This window comes from Ornithodoros turicata, chromosome 8 (assembly GCF_037126465.1).
Source record: "Ornithodoros turicata isolate Travis chromosome 8, ASM3712646v1, whole genome shotgun sequence".
In the NCBI taxonomy this organism is placed as follows: Eukaryota; Metazoa; Arthropoda; class Arachnida; order Ixodida; family Argasidae; genus Ornithodoros; species Ornithodoros turicata.
In genome coordinates this window covers 15,539,410-15,560,133 of record NC_088208.1, presented here as the reverse complement: position 1 = coordinate 15,560,133, position 20,724 = coordinate 15,539,410, and the positions used below count along the sequence as shown (strand labels likewise).

At 45.1% G+C, this 20,724-nt stretch overlaps 2 protein-coding genes across 3 annotated transcripts in view; both read left to right on the top strand.

The window, feature by feature from the left end:
• The window catches only part of LOC135366528 (Ca(2+)/calmodulin-responsive adenylate cyclase-like), a 329,908-nt gene extending 322,547 nt beyond the window's left edge, over window positions 1-7,361 (top strand). Inside the window, exon 22 of the mRNA XM_064599250.1 lies at window positions 487-7,361. Coding sequence (XP_064455320.1) covers window positions 487-2,508 — 2,022 coding nt within the window. The 3' untranslated portion in view covers window positions 2,509-7,361. The remainder of the gene's footprint in view (window positions 1-486) is intronic.
• Window positions 7,362-9,799: 2,438 nt separating this feature from the next.
• LOC135366527 (run domain Beclin-1-interacting and cysteine-rich domain-containing protein-like) overlaps window positions 9,800-20,724 on the top strand; it is a 36,257-nt gene continuing 25,332 nt past the window's right edge. Inside the window, exons 1-7 of one of the 2 annotated variants that reach the window (XM_064599249.1) lie at window positions 9,800-9,906; window positions 13,385-13,558; window positions 14,527-14,768; window positions 16,400-16,512; window positions 17,921-18,082; window positions 19,202-19,250; window positions 19,354-19,407. In XM_064599249.1, the coding sequence (XP_064455319.1) occupies window positions 13,470-13,558; window positions 14,527-14,768; window positions 16,400-16,512; window positions 17,921-18,082; window positions 19,202-19,250; window positions 19,354-19,407 (709 nt within the window). In that variant the 5' untranslated portion in view covers window positions 9,800-9,906; window positions 13,385-13,469. Of the gene's footprint in view, window positions 9,907-13,384; window positions 13,559-14,523; window positions 14,769-16,399; window positions 16,513-17,920; window positions 18,083-19,201; window positions 19,251-19,353; window positions 19,408-20,724 lie in introns of both variants that reach the window. The other variant, XM_064599248.1, reaches the window with a different exon arrangement.

Sequence of the window (20,724 nt, the reverse complement as noted above, 5' to 3'; positions counted from 1 at the left end):
AACAAGAGGATGGCATCAGAGAGTCTTGCTCCGAGGTCACTGTTGCTAGGGCACAAAGTGAGATCTTAGAGAAATCATTCGTTCGAAAAATGCACTTAATGTCACATATTTTACAACTAAATCCAGCAACTGTTACTAATGGTGCAGTAGGCTAGGCAGTGAGCAGACGACTCAGGAGAGCAGACGACACGACAGTGAGATGTAGGTGGTGCAAAATTATGGTGGAAGTGCGCTTTGATTTGCCGGCCTCACGTTCATGCATAGATGACGCTTTCGAAATCTGCGGATGCTGGGTGAAAATAGCTGGTTTGGCAAGATTGCTGGCGGACACTCACATTTTTGAGGACCTGCGCAGGGCGTCCAGCGCTGGGCGAAGTTGACCACTTTTTTGCCACACATTCGCTCCATGGAGGTTGGCTGTTACGCCTCCCAAGACTCTTCGGGTCAGTCACCACCTCATTGTCTTTATGGCTTTTTTTCTTTCAGGTGACAGAAGAAGTCTACCAGCTCCTGAAGGACCACCCATATGTCTTCCAGTGCCGCGGAAAGGTCAAGGTGAAAGGCAAAGGCGATATGACCACCTATTTTCTCGTCGATCGCAAGCCCCTGCCTGGCCATGAACACACTCCCCACCAGGCTCGCAGAGGGAGCAACCCAGTACAGCCGCAGCCACCTGTAAACGGTTCCGGTACACAGCACATAGTACGAGGGGGAGTACCCACTCCCCTGAGCATGGTAACGCAACAGGGGATCACCGGTTCACCCCAGCAACGAAGCGCATCCACCCCAAAAACACGATGTAGGGCAGCAGCTCAGTTATTGGGACAAGGGAGGTCACTTCCGTCAGACACAGATGAGGGACCTCAACTGTCCTACACCCAGCCAAAGCCGATAATTGTTTCTAGCACACCACCGAGAAAGGGCAACTCAAGGTCGCACCAAAGAGCACGACACGATCGACCCTCCCCGTCGGGGGCTGACCAGGAATCGAAACCTCGTTCTCTGAACCGTGGTGACCCGTGGGAAAGTTTGCGACAGATTGGAGATATGGTGCCTCCCCCTCCAGCGCATCCAATGGGCTCGTCGTCAGCACCGTGGAGTCGAAATGGCAGCTCGCTCAACAGCAAGTCGACTCCGCAGGGCAGGCAGAGCAACACGCACTGGAGTGATGACAGCATGCCCGATTTCGTGGAAACGTCGTCTCTAAATCGTTCGTCATCGTCTTCTAATGACAGCTTCAGCAGGACAGATATGTCAAGGACTGACAAGGGAGAATTGTCCTCTCCAGGGTTCTGTGGACCGCTGCAGGTTCAGTGGGTGTACCCGCCGTACAAGTCGTCTCCCACCACGGATCCTCTGCTGCATCCAGGAGGAACCTCGGAAGCGAACCAACTCGCGGAAGGTTACTTTCCCCAAGTGGGGCGTTCGCCTTCGCGAAGAAACACGGGATCGAACCCTCGAAAGAAGACTTCTTCTTCCTCATCCAAGAAAAACAGCACGTCGCAGCAAACCGACGACTCGCCGGGGACAGGGTCCGGTGCGCGGAAACGGACTCGTAAGTCCCCGACTGTCGTGTCTCCCGAAGAAGTGCCGAGGAAACATCAGAGAAGTCTCAGTCGCGAACCTGCCGTCGGGGGACTCGGGCAGGATGAGTACGGCAACGTACGGCCCTCGGAGTGCTCGGCGACGTACGCCAATCAGTCGGCACTTTTGGGCGGCGAGACAGACGAGACCGCCAGAGATTCGCGGATTCCACCCAGCGAGCTTCACAACGTCAACGAAGTCTTCGCGCAGCTAGGTGAAAGTGTCTGCCTTTCGCTCAGTGGAAAAAATTTGGCAGATACCATAAACAACAATCCACCGCCTCCACTTTTGATGCGTCTAGAAGAAGAGCCGTACCGTCGGATGGGACCGCAGGAAGGACCCCTGAGTTTACGTTTCGACCCTACGGCAAATAAATTAACGTTAACGAGCACAACCAATCCGCCCCCGAGTTTCTGCAATGGGGACGAGAGCTGCCCCAGCATACCCAAAAGTGCGGAACAGATCCAACTGTACTCGTTCTCCAACGAACACGACTACGAGAGCGTGGACGAGATTGACAGGCTTGCCAAGATGACGGAGGACGAGTCCAACAGCGAAGACGAAGAAAACGATGAAGACGCCCCACTGATGGACGGCGGATGCGGAGGCTACACGACAGACGATGCCTCGCTTGCCAACGACCACGGCCTTACGGACGCCGAGGGAGCGTTGAGCGACCTCAACTCCGTTCTTAACGACAACGGGCACGAGGGCGACGTCGACGACACGAGCGTGTCGTCCCGCGCCAGCAGCCGCCTCCTCAGCGTGGACTCCCTAAGTGCCGCGTACGACTCTGAGTATGACAATTGTTTCAGGGGACTCGGAGGTGGTGAAGACATTCACTCACTGACGGATCGCATTGCGAGGAACTTTGGTCGGCCAACCTGTGTCAGCGATAACGAGGACAGTGACGCACTAGCTTGATAGGACAAAGTGGCCGTAGATCTTTTTTTTAAAGTGACCAAGGCGTCGAGGCTGTGTCTACGGAATACTAGTTTAGCTGCACGAGTGTATACGAAAAAGTGCTTCTTCTACTAACACCAGGTTAGCAGACTACATTGCTGTCCAACATGTGTTTCCTTTGGTCGTCCTATTTATAGCAGCTTCTTTTTGGGATTGACTCTGAAGTTACGTTCTCGTCTTTTACGAGTCACTGGCTAGTTGTAGAGAGGGTACCGTAATTTCCAGCCAGGAACCCGCTCCGCAGGTTTGCGCACACCCACCAAAAATTCGATTTTTATAATAAGAGTGCCAGTCATTCAGTGGTTATGCTCAGAAAACAAGGAAGCATCATGTTGAGATGAATAATGGCACGATCACACTTCTTTAATGTGCATCCTTGTTCTTTAATGTACGTGCATTGGAATCTCGGCACATCTTATTTAACGTCACTCGTGGAAAACAGCGTGATTAAGCAACTTGTACAGTGCTGGACAAAAACAGAGAGACAGAAAACAACATGTACACCTGGCACTGCCGTCTAGTGCTCAGGGGTGGCCCGGAGGCCAGATTCCATCACATAGTATGTGCGTAATGTGCTGGAAATTACGGTAATCCCGATTCAGAAACTTTATGCTCAATGTTATTTCAGGAAATCATTATATATTTGGTGGTAAAAACTATTCTCCAACGAGGAAGATGAACGTAGGAATTTCACACCTCTTGACTGTTTTTGGTACCTATGCACCTGAAATATTCTTTGCGCCGCAGTTGTACACCCTTTGTGTTGCACATATTAACTTGTAATATGATGGGAGTACTGTACAGGATGTACTATACCGATCTAGCTTGATTTTAAGAATTAACCTTTTTTTTCTTACATTTTTCACTAAGATTAGAAATTTCAATCTGAGTGTCACTCACAAGTGCTCAGAAAGAAGCATTCGTCTATCTTTCATGACTGTCTGTACGAGGTACTCAGGATGCGAAAGAAAAAAATACAAAGCTTGCGTATCAAGTGCTGAGAAGGTACTGATTTAGAAAAAAATAATCTTATCGCATGACTCGCAAAATGGGCGCAGCAAATAATCATTTTCTCGGAAATTATTTTTTTAGAATTGCTTAAGATGGAAAAGGAATGAAAATATACACACCGTCCACCTTAGAAGTTTGTTATGCACTGTTGCACCACACTGGAGGAGCAAGTACGTAGTAAAAAGAGAACATAACCAAGTTCACGCTACGGATGCTTTACTCGCTGTTGAAGGAACCTAGCGCTATGTGTATAGATTTACCTTGATCATGTTTGTCATGCAAGTTAAGAAGTTGCACTCCTGTAACATAAGCGTCTTTTTTGTGCGTGTAGACTGTACAAAATGGTAAATCGAAATTTGAGAAGGAAAATATGCCAGCGGACCAATGAAAGAGCTGCAAGCAGCTAGCTCAACCAAGCGCCTCATGTCACGTTTTTTGCTTAACTGCAGTGACAGAGAGACGCAGACGGTGTGGCGCGAGCTACGTTCGTGTCATGATGGTGCCAAATGTAGATTTTAATGCGTGCACTAGCGAGTACTTTGTACAAACCAATTTCAATTCAATTCAATTGAATTTTGGGCCACAAATGACTGTGGGTTTCCTCTGGTTTGTCCAGCACGTTAACCGATTGAAGGGCTTTACCGCAGTTGTGGCTAAAATGCACATTATTGCGTTATTGCTTAGCACAAATATTTAAATGTGTCGTTCATCGTGTTCTTCACATGCCTTACATAGCTCTCATTACATGGTTAACATATTTTTAGTGCAAATGTTGCTTGACCAGATCTGTCCCAGTCAGGAAAAGATTTCACATTGCGTCTTCGTTTCACCGCCTTGCATTTCACTTGCTTGTTTGTTCTGAGCACTTATAAGAAGGGGGTCAGAAAAAGTTAGTTCAAATGATGAGTAGCAACGTGTTAAGTTCTTTCCAGCGTCCTTGAGAGTACAACTGTGAAATTTTTATTTTTCGACGCCATGTACCGTGTGAACTTATGATGTGCCCACATGGTGGCCATCGAGCAAGTTAGCCATTGGTCTCTCGCATCGGATGTTCTTATAAAATAAAAATCCTGTAAAATGCAATTAAATTTGATGCGATAAATGCATCTAATTGTGCAAAGAATTCATAAAAATGCAATTAAATGCATTAACTGAATACAAAAGTGCTCAAAATGACACAGCCAACAAACACACACGCTTGCGTGCTTCGTATACAGTATGTGTCACCAACAGCCCCAGTTTTTGAGTAAATGCATTAAATTCAACAGATTCTAATTTGATGTCATGGACGTCAGATAAGGCGAGATGCTGGACTATTTGATTATACGTGTATCTGCATGATATTGATTACCTACAATGATACGTTACAGAAACGAGCTCGTCAGTACATAATGTTTCTCTGTGCTTTTGCTCTTTCCTCAGCCAAGATCAAAAGTGCTATATATATATTTTTGACACAATCTGTCTTGTCATTCAACCCACCGATGTTTATGTCAAGTGTGCAGATTTTAATCTCGAGCTTAGCCCCAAAATATACATAAAACGACTTTCAAGACAGTGATGTTAATACTACCTTATGAGTTACAGGTATATTCGTTAATAGAAGTTGTATATGTTTTGGGTATGCTACAAGCTGGATCTGTAATAATAAAAGTATCTCGCTACGAATCACTATTGGTGCTGTTGGATCCAAGGAAAGTTCTCCATATATGTATCCCGTGGGGACCATGAGATTTGCTTATAAGTCGAAGATAAGGCTGGTGGACCTACCGGTCAAACTGATACTGTGTTAATACAGTAAGTTGTTATCTGACTACAGTGTTGCTGTCCTAGCTACAAGATGCAATCTTGCACATTTTTGTAATGTCGGGCACAGCAAATCGACATTATACAGTATGTTGATGTTGATATATCGTAGACCAATGACGACTGCACAGAGTTCAGTCATGTGTTACACGATTAGGATTGCTCAGACCGAAGAAAATAAATACACCCTTCAGGAAAGCACATTGTATCAGCTAAACGTGATGGAAGGTAAGCAAGATACGGCTAGTACACAATAAACAGGCACAACACAAAGCATCTAATGCTTATTGGAATAAGGTTTTGTGAACAGTACAAAAATCTTGCCCAGCTTAATGTTTGTTACAATTAATGTGCACACTTGGATTGAGATGGGAAAATAGAAGGGGGGGTTCTTTCAAGCCTGCAGTGTAGGTCAAACATGCACAGTAAGGTTTTTAAAGCGACCGAGGGTCCTACGCAAATTAAGCCAACTGAATGCTGTTGCTGAATGTGTTGTTGTTGCCAGTATTATTTCATTGTCCCAACTTATGGTGTTATTATTCCACAAAAGGGAAATTCCTTCCTGATGTGGCAGAGGCACGCCATCATGTACAGAAATCAGGAAAATAACAATAGCTGAGGCATACTTGGATAAAAGTATGAAATAAATGAGCAGATGGGTTAGCAAGGTTATATAAACAAAGAAAAGGATTTACAACATGATGTCCATTAGTTGTCTTTCATTCACAGATTAAGTTACAATGTCTGTTAAAATCGGTAGCAGTTACAGAAGTCCAGGTTTGGCGTCAGTAGAAAGTGCAATACAAACCGTAAAGTCTGTAAGACGGTAAAGTGTATAGGAAGTATAAGACCACAATTAATATAAAATGCATCAGGACATCTCCTGAGTTCCACAAAGATTCAAGATTTGTGAATATTGATTACATTACACGAATTAGCTAATGCTTTAGGCGCAATGAACAAATGGCAACATTCAGTTGGTTTTACTTGAAAGTGCAAGCAATCGGGTAGAATATCGCCCCCGGCAAAACTTCCCAATCACCTCGACTAAAATAAAATTTGTTGTTGATGTTACAACATACACGTGGAGCTCTTTGTCTTTCTTAAAATCTAGTTGCAGTTTAGTTGGAATGCACTGTGGATGTGTGTGTAGATGTGTCACAACAAAACCTTCAGCCATGTGTTAACGAGTCTTTGTTGTGCCATCTGTGCTCCACACCTTCAAGGTGTAATTGTGGATATTCTCTCAGTATCAGGAAGTATGGCCGAAAGCCAACGGGATACATAATTTATACACTATTCCATTTTTATTATCTAAAACGGCGAACTGTGTAATCTTCTATGTGTTGCGTGCTACGCTGATACTTAAACATATTTTACCTGGTGCCGATTTCTTTCAAACTCACTCACGTGCTCACCTTATCTCACTTTTCTAACACCTTCATGTGTGCTTGAAGGCTGCTTTCTGACGCTTTCAGCTGAAAGATTGGAGCACTTCCGAACCAAGTTTTAATTCTGCTGGACGTTGTCGTCTCACGCGGACACATAAAACTTGTGAGATATGCACAGGTGGTGAAACACTCGCAGAAAGAACTTTCAGAACGAAATTGCTTTTCTCCGACCTTGTGTGAAAGATATTTCATGTAGTTAATCTCGAGTTTAGTGAATATTGCAATCTTGTCTGCACAACCATCATCTGTCTAGTCAGCGATGTGCTGTATTTTTGCCCACCAGTCGAGAAAACGCGGATTTTTTTTTTTTTCCACATGTGCTACAAACTCTGTGCACTATATCTATCTTTGTATACAACAGCTTCGAATGATTATGCCACGATGCATCTTTGGCGATATCTCGCCCCCTTTTCGCACAAGCTTGCCTCATACTCTCAAACGACTGTGTACATACCAGTAGTGACAACCATGAGCTATAATCACGACAGTACCTTATCTTCAACTGTATTTTGAATTGCTGTTTAATAAAACCGAGAGATACCCACAGTACCGTAGTCTTCATTGCTTATAAAATAGCACTGTTTTGCCGTTCAACTTGTTTGCAGCTGTCATGATATGTTGAGGAGATATAAGATCACTTCATCACGTCATCTGGTGTTTGCATATTGTATATTGGTATAGGTATTGGTATTTTGCTGGTACATTGATGTGATGTACTTAGGGTTGCCACCAGGCCGGTATTATACTGGCACGGCCGGTTATTTGCTCGCTCTGCCGGTTGCCGGTAGGAAAGTGGTACCGGCAGCCTTTTCCCGGTATTTGTGGCTCAAGGTTTTTCATAGGGGCTTTTGCAGGGTTTTTCCCCTGAGCATATTCCACTTCAACTTGAATAAATCTGGAGCACAGACCCAACTCCGCAGTCACCAGTCATTGTTATTATTAGTCATTGTTATTGTTATTATCAGCGTTCGTGCCTGTTTATAGCAATTTCTATAGTATCAATGATCCAGCCACGCACACAGGAACATGTGTTTCCTCGTACTATATCTTGAGCAAGCAGGCCCGCTCTTTCTCTCTCGCTCCTTGTGCTCGTCCAACCCTCACCCACTTTTCCTCTCCTGCGAGTCTTTCCTCCTCTCCTTCGACCGGTATTTTTCACTAGGAAGGTGGCAACCCTAGATGTACTAAGGGGGATTCCCTATATACAACTCCCTTGGGAGTGGCAAAGGAGGCAGGTTGGTCTGATGCAGGGTGTCCAACTGAAAGGGATTTTCGTTCCGGTTTTCGTTTTGCTTAAAAAAAAAAACTGTTCAGCTCTGGAGTAAAAAAAAAATAAAAAAATAACGGTTCCAAACCTGTTCGAACCGGTTCAGTTTTGCACGGTGTAAAGAGAACTGATTGTTGCAGCGAAAATTATCCCCTTTATTCTTTCCAACAGCGAGAGGAATAAAGCGAGAGGTTAGGAGGTCTTACCATGTGACCTATAGATATAGGGTTCCGCGTTTTTGGTTTTTATTTTTGGGAGTACTCGGAGTATATGGTTCTTCGATGTTTATTGATTTTTCACGAAATCTGCGTTTCTCTATGTTTTTCTTTGCGCGTCCATGATCTACCCGACATTTATCGGCGAATAGAAATCATGAAGCCATTTCAGTATTGTGCGTCTAGCGCAGCCTTAGCAATAGCAACAACCAATACGAATTACAAGCTTTGTGACATCAAGTAAAAGTAGTAGAAAAAGTAGGAAAGGAACAACAGTAAGTAGGCAAAGTAAACGGACATTTTTCGAAACAACAGCTACAACTAAGTAATGATGGTGGTAGTGGGATGTTTCGCCACTGAGGGCAGTATCGTACGTATTTCCGTATGGTTTTCTGATGTGCGCCAACAGCTTGCTGGGCATGTGCAGCAATTTATCTCTGTCATAGTTCCTGGAATGCCCCTCTGTATTCGATGTTTTTCGATTAAAACCGAATGAGGGAAAATTTACCCGGCGTATGTTTTTCGGTGTTTTTCGATTAAAACCGAAAACGCGGAATAACCCTACTTATAGACCAAAACAGGAGCCCGTCTTGCGCTCTGGCACATTCTTGTAATGTGAGGCTTCAGGAGCTTCCTATACCCAAACACCGATGGATGTATTGTGCACTGGAGGTCTTGCGCTACGTACCCTTGATGACAAATACTAGTTAAATCTTCCATTTGAACCAAAACATATTTTCGGTTTCCCTTCGAAGCATAAAATTTTGTTTCGGTATTCGCTCTGTTCTGGTTCTCACAAAAATAACTTTCTTTTTTTCTTTTTGGTCCAGGTTTTGGTTTACTCCGGAACCCTGGTCTGATGAAGCGACGGTCATGTGTGCACGATATGTGGATTGCCCTTACTTCTCCACTTTTTTAAATAATAATTCCGAAGCATGGAGTGTAATCTGCCGGAGGCGCTGGGACACAACGTCCCACCCCCCACACACACCCTTTAATGCATAGAGATGTGTCGGGAATTCCGTGTTGCGACATTGTGAGGCAAATTTTTACAGGATTTTCAGCATATATAAAGCACAGGATTCTTAGGATATCCCTCGAAATTTTCATCTTGAGTGTCAGCTGGGTAGACTTCCCAGAGGGGGCCTGCCCCCCCCCCCCCCCCCTTGAGAAAGTCTCAGGAGGCTCAGCTCTCCAACATTTTTCTATGACTTGAAACTTTTCTTGTTCGGTTCTTGCAGCCCTCCTAAACAGAGCCTATCCGGCGCGCTTCTTAAAAAAGCCTATGTTCTTAAAAAGTTGTAAGTTATAACGTGCTCAGATATACGTTCCACAGTTACACCAAAACAAATTTAAAGAATAAATAAGATGGCAAGACGATGAACTTCCATGGTCGAACGAGGAACATGGGGCACCGAAAACCAAACTACCAAACTTGTCGGACAGCACGGCAAATACAACGGCAGAGATGCGGCCGCGCCATGGGCCGCGCGCACGCGCCCAGCACGCGCCTTGGAGCTGGCGCCCTCTAGCGGTGTGACGTCAGTGAATAACCAGAAAAAAGCATATTGAACGTCGCACCCAAGACTTTTGGGTATTGTCAGCAAAGGTAAATATCTGACTGTTTTTGCGTGCAACCAATTCCTAAGAACAAGAAACACAAGACTTCCTTTGTTGGATGACTTTCGGGAAGTCCGAATTGTAAACATACAAACACCATGACGGATAAATCACATCATGACAAGACCGATAAATCGCGAGAACACGAAGAACTTTCAATCTATCGTCGCGAAAACGACATTGTGCAACGTGTGCAACTGTATCCTGTTAAACTTGAAACCATTTGCGATTTCCGTGGTGTCCAGCACGGTGTTGGCACGATCGCTACCCAAAGCAGCATAGCACAACAAATTGTTCCGATTGTGACTTATGATAAAACAATTCTGTTCAATTACCTAGTCACCGTGCATCTGCTTTGCTACTCTTCTGTAGACGTGTTCTACTAGAAACATATAGTTCGCGGATTGCCACTTCCGTTGTCAGTGATTACATGATTACTAAATAAAAGTACCATTATTTTCCAAGTGCACATTATTCGATATGCGCTACCTAATGACACACAAGCATTGTATCATCTGTGACATTTTCCGGAGGCCCAGGTTCTCGGACAGCATGTAACTTCCTTCCTTAGAGCTTCTTAATGCGGGCAATTCGACATTGATCTTTCCAAAATTGTGTTTATTACTTAGTTACTGCTTAGTTACTGTTGAGCCTGCCAAGTCAGAAGTTTCAAACAAATATGAAACACAATATCCTCAAACTGAAGCTTGAACTTCCGCAAAGAGTGTGATGTAGGTGGGAAACTTTTCGAGGTAGCAAGGTAGCAGCATCGCCGAAGTAAATACATATAGCATGAGACAATTGATGTTCTGAGGCTGAAACACATAGAAGGGACAAATACATATGAAGCCTCATCTTTCATCATTAATATGTATAGCATCATTGTTTTATGTGTATGTAATATCCCATGTACAATGGAGGAGGTAATCTCATCTTCTGCCATGTGCAGTACTGAATAACTGCTCGCTTGGTCCACTGCCTGTGCCACGTGGGTTCCAGCTGCTGTGCATGCATCCATTGATTGCCAGTTGTTGAGTTTGGTAGCTGTGAACTTGTCGAGTCGCTACAGGACGTTTTTCCACAGCTCCCACCACAAACTGTTGTGGAAATGACGTTCACTCGTTGATTCAGACGAATTGTAACGTCTGCCATTGCAAACCTGCAATGTGTCTCATTCATCCTACAGAAAAAAAAAACAAAAAAAAAACTATATCCATATACAAGGTGCATTACGTAAGACTGGCCAGAATTTTTATAAAAAAAGGGCTATGAGAGCAGCACAGATGTCGTGTTTGCAGTTGAGTTCTACGGCCAGGCGGACATCTTCTATAAGCGAGTATGTAACTACCAGATGATTAATTACCTGAAATTCATTCATTAAATTTTCAATTAGGGACTTTCGGGCCAAAGAGAGTTAACAGATTGAGTGACTAACGTCGTTGAACACCATTCCACGTTTAAAAAAAAATCCTGGAACGCGCACATGCGCTAAAATATCCATCCCCGAATTTTGGTATGCAAGTGAGCTGAAACAGAAGAGGCACGCCGACGGAGTCGGGTGCACGTAGAAATTATCTGGGCCTGAAAGCAGTTTATTTAGCCAGCTGAGCGGCACCTACTTCAGTTATCTCCACTGCTCCAGCGCTGTACTTCCAACGTTCCTGGTCACAGCAGTTTCGGTTTTGGCTCATTTGCATATAAAAATTCGGGGACGGATATTTTAAAGCAACGTGCAAGTTTCAAGATTTGTTAAACGGCTTGCAACTAGAACTGCGGCCGAAATGGCTTGCAACTAGAACAGTCTCTCAATCTGCCATCTCACCTTTGCCAGAAATCCTCTAATTAAAAAGTTAATTAATAATTTCGTGTAATTAGCCATCTTATACGGGGTGTCCACCATAACTAGTAGAAGTAATTTCTAAACCCCCAAAAAATCACTTTTTCCCAGTTTTAACCAGCGGCGATGTATTGTACGCCTAAAGGCCCACCTTAAGAAGGCACAGGCAAGCTTCTGTGTCGATGCATTAATGAACTTTCATTAATGAACTTTTTAATTATCAAAGAGAGGAGATTGATCGTTTTCAGAATAAAGAATGACACAGTTATAGCGAGAGGAAGGGGCCAGGAAATAAGGTGATCTGGTGGTCATTTTTCGAAGCTCAACTGGAAGCATTCCCATCTTCCTTTCGTCTGTATGCAGGGGAGAGAAAACGGGAGCGCTTCTACTTGAGCGTCGAGAAATGACCACCAGATCACTCATTATTTCCTGGCCCTTTCCTCTCGCTATAACTGTCTCGATCTTTGTCCTGAAAACGGTAATGTTACCAACGACCTCGAGGGATTCGATGTTCTCATTGGGTCAGTCTCCTATCTTTGAATCACCACATGTGATGAAACCTGGATGCATCATTTCACCCCAGAGGCAAGAAGGTGCAGCATAGAATGGCGACATAAGTCTTCCCCGCTGCCCATCTGCTGAGAAGGCCATGGGAATTATCTTCTGGGACACGCGGGGTGTCATACATGCGGACTTCTTGGTGCACGGGGTCACGATTAATGCTCAGTACTAGTCCACGTTGATGAAGGGTGCCGTGCAAAATGCAATTCGCAAGAAAAGGCCTGAGACGTTGACTGGAGGGGTAATTCTTCTTCGTGAGAATGCCCCTGCCGCACATGGCGAATTTGACGGTTGCAACAGTGGCCTGAATGCGCTGGGAGGTCTTACCCCATGCCCCTTACATCCCAGATTTAGCCCCAAGGGAATACCGTTTGTTTGGGCCGCTTAATAGACCTCTCTACAAAACGCAAACGCCACCTTTGGCACGCAAGGACTCACAGGATCTTAGAGTGCCTTCGAGCATTACGAGACTGCCGCAGGTGGAGGCGGAAGAAGAACAACAACATTCCCGGTGTGCGCAGCAACAGCGTCAGCCGGGCTAAACCATAAGCGTAGCAGACGACGGAGCAGTGTCGCTCAAAGTGCCCATGCCACTTTGCACCGCGTGCATTGGTGGTGCGCGCATTTTTGTAAAATCGTCTATTAAAGAGCACCTCGGAAGAAAGACGTTCCATACAGACGAAGCACTCCAGAAAAATGTCGTGCAGTCTGGCTACCACAGCAACCCATTTATTTCTACGCCAAAGGCATCAAAGAGTTGCCACGGCGATGGCGGCAGCATCTAGACGCACACGGTGAATGCTTGGAAAACCTGAAAAGCTGGCGTAGTTTGGTGCTTCCCTAATTTTCCATTGCATTTAAAGAAATAAAAGTCTCTGTCAACCTTGAACGACCCTTGTACAATGATCATTTGTACTTTTTTAACAATGCGTTTACTACCAAAGATGGTACCGGTGGAGCCATTGAACGAGACGCCGCAAGGGCTGTAAATGTATCGCTATGTGCTCGTTATATGGGGAGGGGTGACTTCACTGTCCACTGCCTCCAAGATACTTTTTCCTCTCCGCAGTTGGTCGTTGATCTGGCCCCACCTCCGTCATACTCACTGAAGCAGAGATTATGGATCCGAAAACCTGACGTAGTTCTTCTGCCCAATGCACGCGAAGCTGTTAGAACCTGACTCGGACAAGCAACATCGGAGTTGTGCAGATCTGGATTCCGAAAACTGCGGTCCCCATGCAAGGTTTTTCTAACGTTTTTCCTTCTTTTTTCACATATTTACTGACACTTAACTCACTCTGTGCACATGAGAAGGGAAAGAAGGGGTAGCAGGGATCACTAAAATTGTTGCTGGGCTAACCAGACTTCCACGAGGTGAACGTTCAGCATTGCCTTTCGCCTGTAATACGCTACGCAAGAAGGTCAGCTGTCTGCGCAGCTCCCCTGTTTCCCACTCTCCCCTATTGTCTGTGGAGCGAGCTCATTGGTCCCTTTCCCAAATAAGGGGGTAACGTTTGAAGGTTGAAAAAAATGATGAGAGGTGTGTGCGGATGCGATCCACGGATCTGCACAGATATCAGAATTAGATCTTTGATTACATATTGGATGGAAATATAGTGTAATACAGTGAACCCTCATTATTATGACCATGGTCGTTCCCGAAAATTTTGGTCATAATGCGGAATTGTCATATTAACGGGGGGGGGGGGGGGGATTTGCAGAGGGGATTTTTCACTGCATTGTTCCCCAGGAGTATGGTCATAAAGCGCGTACATCAGGTTATCAGGGGTCATATTAACGAGAGTTCACTGTATAGTGAAATCATGCGGAAAGACTTGCAGTGAAATTGTACAGCTTCCTCTGTGGTACGCGCCGCTATCGGCATTTTACTCACAAATAAGCATTAGTGCCTCTGCTGAGGCCCCCAGGGTTAGGTATAGTTGACAGCACGCCTTCGCCTTCGTTGACGGCTTCCGGACCGTTCGGACGGGACTTGGGATGGAGACACTTTCGGTATGCGAGGGTGCACCTCAAACTAATTTGAACGCGCCCTACATGTTTGACAGATTGCCCCCTATGACCTCTTACGTTCCCCCATTATGTTCCGTTCACTTCCTCTTACGCACAGAGACACTTTGTTGCCACGTACAAACATGTTTTTATCCTTTCGGTGTGGAGGCGCTTTACTAGTTTGAAACCCACGTGCAGCAGTCAAGGCATGGGCAGCAGTGTGCAGGGAGGGGGCACTGCCTCCGGGCCTGTGGAAATACAACAAAAGGCGACGCAAGCCAAAGACGTGACTCGACCGAGGAAAGCGCACCACATGAGATCCCGTTCGGACATTGTACAGCAGCACCATGCGATGACGAGGTGCCGTGACATGAAGCTCTCACCGTCCTTCCCATCTCATTTGTCAAAGAGCTTGAAGACTCGGAGGAGCCTGCTTGACGATGGTGAGTTCCTCCTGTCTCCAACTTCGTCAACGCTTTTCTGCGCTGAAAGTCTGTGTGGAGCAACTGTAATGCATATACGACTATCCTTGCGTTTGCTGACCAACAGCGAGGGAGGTTCCGCCTCATGGATGCGGACCAATAGGAGGACGCAGAGGGCAGTCACTTCCTAAGCCTCTGCTCTTGCCTAAGAGATGGCGCAGCGTTACCATTGTTTCGTGTGTCGCGAGGCTTCTGCCATGGCGCACCAATCTAACCCACGGCTTCGCGTCCGTTAACCGGCGTACGCGCGACTCCCGCTAGGCCTCGTTCCCGTGTTGACGAACGGCAAAGCCGTTGGTTAGATTGGTGTGCCATGGCAGAAGCCTTGCGGCAGGCGAAATAATGGTAACGCTGCGCCATATTTTAGGCGAGAGCAGAGACTTGGGAAGTGCATGCCCTCCAGATCCTCCTATTGGCCGGCATCCAGGAGGTGGAGCCTCCCTATCTCTTGGTCAGCAAACGCAAGGATAGTCCAGTTTTTTTTTTTTTTTTTTTTGTCCTTTACAGAATTTTTATAAAAAAGCTATGAGAGCAGTATATGAGCCGGACATCCTCTCGAAGAGAGTAGGTAAAGACAAGATGACAAATTACCTAAAATTCATTAATTAACTGTTTAATTACGGAATTTTGGGCAAAAGCGAGATGGCAGAACAGGAGACAATCCTCGTTCAAAGCCATTCTATCTTTTAAAAATCCAGAAAAGGGTGCGTGCCATGAAATATCCATCACTGAATTTCGGTATGCACATGAGCCGAAACCAAAAGAGAGCGCTTCAGGAGCGCATCACCTTCGCCTACTGAGTATTATCTTGCCCGGATAGCAGTTTATCTGGCCAGCAGACCGGCACCTAGTCGAATCACCTCCATCGCTCCAAATCACGTGGCCGTGTGTTCCCTGTCGCTGCAGTTTCGGTTTTGCCTCACTTGCATATCAAAATTCGGGGATGGATATTTTAACGCACATGTGAGTTTAACGATTTTTTAAGTGTGGAATGGGTTTCAACGAGGATAGGGGCATTGTTGGCGATTGATGACTAAAATTCCTCTCAGCTTTTATTTATACGGATCCTTCGCTATCCGTACATTTTTTTTCACTCGAAACGGCGAGTACTGGATAAGGAAAGGTCGACTATATACCTTTACTTTCCAAAATTTATCGTGTTATTTGTTGAGGCAGTGAGTACGTTTATTTATTATACTTCTTGCATAAGTGCCAACGAAGCAAAAGTGAGTACTGCATGTGTCAAACTGTATTCAAACAGAGTAACAATACAGTGTACATATAGCAAAAAGGCGGTGCTGTAACAATGGACGATTGTGAGTCTACGATTGATTCTGACAGGAGTAAAGTCTGTTGACATCTGCAGCAAAATAGGGCAGCGTGTCACGTGTAGCAACATTGAGACGTAAATGCTTCCAGTCAGTAACACTGAGAAGAGAGGAGAACCCTTTTCGAGAGAAGAAACTATACTATGAGTTTGATGGTTTCTGTTTGTATGTGCTCTCACAAGATCGAAACATGCATATATTCTTACGATATGAACATATTGTATGTAGCTTAATGCTGTTTGTCCTTTGCGTTGTGCCTTACAGGCAGCCGAATCATTCCTCCAACGGAGTGCTTCTTTCCACAGCCTCAGAAGGGACAGAGTCTCACCAGCTTTCTGTCTTCATCGGAATTCAGCAACTGTGCCGAGCTTGACAAGGTATCTGAAGAATATATTAATTACATGCACAAGCTGTTTTAAGATATTTTAAACGGAGGCTGTTCTTCTGGTGGTTTCGGAGAAAGAGCACCCTCTGGTACCTTGACAAAAAAAATGAGAAAACCTTTCTTTTTTTTTTTTTTTTTTTCTGCCTCTGTCTTATGCTCGTACTACAGTAGAATCTCAATGATACGAATCTCACGGGGTAGCGGAAAAAATTCGTATCAAACGAATTAAACCAAAATAAAAATTGAGGCAAGAAAATAGACAGTGTCTGTTCATTTTCCGTTACTGTCAGTGAAAGAGGTCGGTCGTAACGCTTTTGTGTCTCCGTTTTTGGCCAATGCAGCCCAAATACGCGAGATGATTCAGAAGACCCAGCACGTGCTTTCCACCCGCGAGTCGCGCGACAGTGTTCTAAAGTGAGCTTCTCCTGAAGCACGCAGGCTTTAGGTGAAGCCGACTTGCGGAATGGTGACGCGTAATGTTGTCAGAAGGTGTCCTGATATGTTCCCTCCAAGTGTTCTGGTCGCTGTTTTCCGTCAGAGCGATGTCACACGGCTTCACGGTTTATTGTTGCGAGGGGGGTAAAAAGATCAAAACAGAGATAAGGTTCCTGTGCAATCTCTTTGATCTTATCTCCTCCACCACCACCACCAAAGGGAGAGTCACTGCTTGCATTGCGCAACATGATGTAAGAGAGTTCGTGGTAAGGATGGTGAGGATCGCCCTCCGTTTTCGAAAGGAGGAGCAGCATGACTCGCGTGCTCTCGCGTCACGGGGGAACGACCTCTGTCGCATTTCGGCTCATTCGTATCATCCGTAAAGGCAAGATAACGCGTTCGTATCATCCGAACTCGAATACATTGGAAGGATAGGCATTCAGGCCAGGACCGGAAAAGAATTCGTATCATCCGTGATCGTGAAAATCACGTGAAATAACGGACTATCTTGTTGCAAAGTGAATAAACGGTGATATCTATCCTCATTTTGTCGAACATGTTCCATTTTTCTTCCATTAGACAGGTACGTGGACTTGTATTTTGAGCTTTTGGTTAAGCCGTACTACCACTTAGTACGTAGTTTTTTCGCGTCCCCGCCAGGTACACATTAACGAGGTTTCACTGTAGTTTGGGGAGAAATCGGACAAAAATTGTGCCTTTGGGTGTTATCGGGTGTTTTTGTTTCTCCTCTTGTCTATTAAGCACTATGCAACTGCACACGGATATATTTATTACAGATGACAATGCCTTCTTTGTCACTTTCAATGTTACACAACACACAGAGGTGAAACCATAAAATTCCATACCATACCATAAAATTACCATACAATACCATACCATAAAATTCTCATGAAACATTTAAGCGTTACATAAGATTTACTGACTCTGTTACCACTGTCTTACAGGAGAATGCACACTTCTACGTCTCAGAGGCACTCATATCCGCCATGGAACAGATGAGGTGGCGAAAAGCTGTATATGGGCAAAGCGACGGTGAGGCGGAGGAGAGCGAGGTAGAAGACATAAAGCAGCGCATACGCATTCGACGCCGGGAAAAGGTGCAAGAGGTCAGTGGCATACTTTTTATGCGAGACAGATAAACTGAAGTCGCTATGCGGCTACTATATCTTCATCGGAATTACTCGCACAGTAACACAGGCGTGCTCAACAGGGTACAGGGTCACTCAGTATTCTTTCAACTGTCTTACTAGATTTGCAAGTCTAATGAAAGAGGTGGAAAGCCACACTTCTTTTCCTGCAACAGTTTCGTATCAAAAGACAAGGGGGGCAAACTAAAGGGGGCAAGACCATGATGTACATACTCGGGATCCTACGTTGCTTTCGTAGTGTCTGGTGTTGAGGAAAGACGAGGAAGGACGAGTTTGGGTGTACTCTGTACCGTATTCCGCAGCGCCATTTATGGTCGTGTAGCTGGAGTTTTTTTCGTACACAGTAATGTATCGCCCATACTGGGGCTATGAAAAATTGTAGCGCAAGGATTTCCACAAAAGAGATAACGTTCCCGGTACAATGGGTAAGGCAGGGAACAAGCCGAACACGACCGTTTAGTAAGGGCGCTCGGCACTATATGAGGGCAGTTGGGGCTGCGAAACTTCAGTGCAGCATGCCTATTGTAAATCGCAAGGCATGTACCATTCCTTGACGCAAAGACTTTTGGCGTTTGGCGATTTGGCGAGCTGTCACAGTATTGGTGGTACAGCTCCGGTACAGCTCTGGTACAGCTTCCCGGCACAATAACAGCCACCCTTGGAGCATTGGGGGAATGTTAAGTGAACAAAATCCTTACGTTAGACTAACAGAATAATTTTGTTCAATTAAGATTTCCTCACGGCCCCCAAGGGTTGCCGTAATCGCGCTCGGGAACGAGACCACATTTTTTTTCCAGTGTTATTATTCAGGTTGACCGGAGTTGTACCACTGCCATAACGCCATATCTAAGCATGGATGTTGGAAGTTACTGACATTTTGAACTTTGCTGGACTACAGTGATGTGCAGTACACTGTGAGTGCACATACTCAAGTAATTGTTTCTGAGCAAATCGCTTTTATTGAGCTTCATGCATCTCGGCATTATTTCTGTGACCCTCTGGGCTCAGAGTCTTCATCGCTTTTAATACCAATTTATTCTTAGATTCGCGAGGCTAGTTCATGTTTCTGTTTTACAGAAAATCTCTAGGCCATTAGAATTGCAGCTTAGCGATGGGCTAACAGACAGTAAGTGTTATATTTTGCAAAATTGCTTTTGATGTCATATAAAGTGTGTTGTCTATTGTTTGAATGGCATTAGATGCCGTATTTCTATGTTCCCTTTTTCCAGCCCCGACAAGCATATCCCCAGCAAGCTCGTTCAATTCTTCTACGTCTTGTCGAGGTAACTGTTGGTTGTGTGGTAGTCCAGTGAATGCGTGTAGCAGCGAAGTTAACACGCTAATGAGGACGACTGCGGAGATTCCTTCCTTAGGCTGCCATGTAGAGGTTTTCAGTGCTTAATCATGAAACTACGCACATAATAAAAGAGGCAAAATATCCCAGTGCAGGGTAAAAACATTTCAAACAATGACAGAAAGAAGGACACAAACACACGCAAGCACTGAGCTTCAACATTTCCTTTATTTCCTTTATTGAACCTGTTTAAAAACATGTACAGTCGCCGACCGATTTTTCGGGCCTCGATTTTTCGGACTCGTTCGCAGAATGGCCGCGGGTCCCATAGAGTTGATGTATAAGAACGTCCAAAATTTCGGACGCCGTGCAGCCCCGTCGCTCGATATTTCGGACTCTGTTTGCCCGACCAGCGAATTTCTCTCTTGGGGTGACGGAAAATATTGGTATCGTCCAAAATTCGTATCGAAAGAAATCAACCAACTAAAATATTGAGGCAACAAAATAGGCAGTGATGATCGTTCATTTTCCATTCCTCTGAGTAGAAGAGGTCTGTCGTAAAGCTTTTGCGTCATCGTTTTTGGCCAACGGCCCAGCACGTGCTCTCCGCCCGCGAGTCGCGCGACGGCGCTGTAAAGCGAGCTTCACCTAAAGCATGCATGCATTATGTGAAGCCGACTTGCGGACTTGATGACGGCGGTGCCTCTGACAGTGTACATTGACGAAATATCGCTTCGGGAAATAGATGCTGATGTTATCAGGCCAAGCTGGAAGCGCGTTGGGAAAGCATCGACAAATTTTTCCAGCCTATTAGGGCTTAGTAAAGGTTACTTTGAAGCGAAATTCGTTTTTTCGGACTGCTCGATTATTCGGACTTTCACGATCCCGGCCGAGTCCGAAAAATCTGCGACTGTACACATCTCGGGACACAGCCATGTCGCCTTGCCAGTTTTTGCCGCTTCTAGAAACTTCTTAATGCAATCTGGAAGATCGACAGAAGGAACACTGGCGCACGCATCCGCTGCCTTGCCTATTGATCGTGCCTCCTTGTACAATATAAGCCTCCCTTGCCCCTGCCAGGGAACAATACTTCCGTATTTTCAAATACAGAAGTGTTGTAATTGCAATATATGCCCTTCTAAATTTTGAATATTGATTTGAGCCATTTGCATGCTCTTTTGTGCATGTGTGTTTTGTCCTTGTTTTAAATGTCTTTACTCAGCACTGGGCACTCTTTTATTATGTGTGTAGTTTCATGTTTAAGCTCTGAAAACCTCTACATGGCAGCCTAGGGAATCTGTGCATT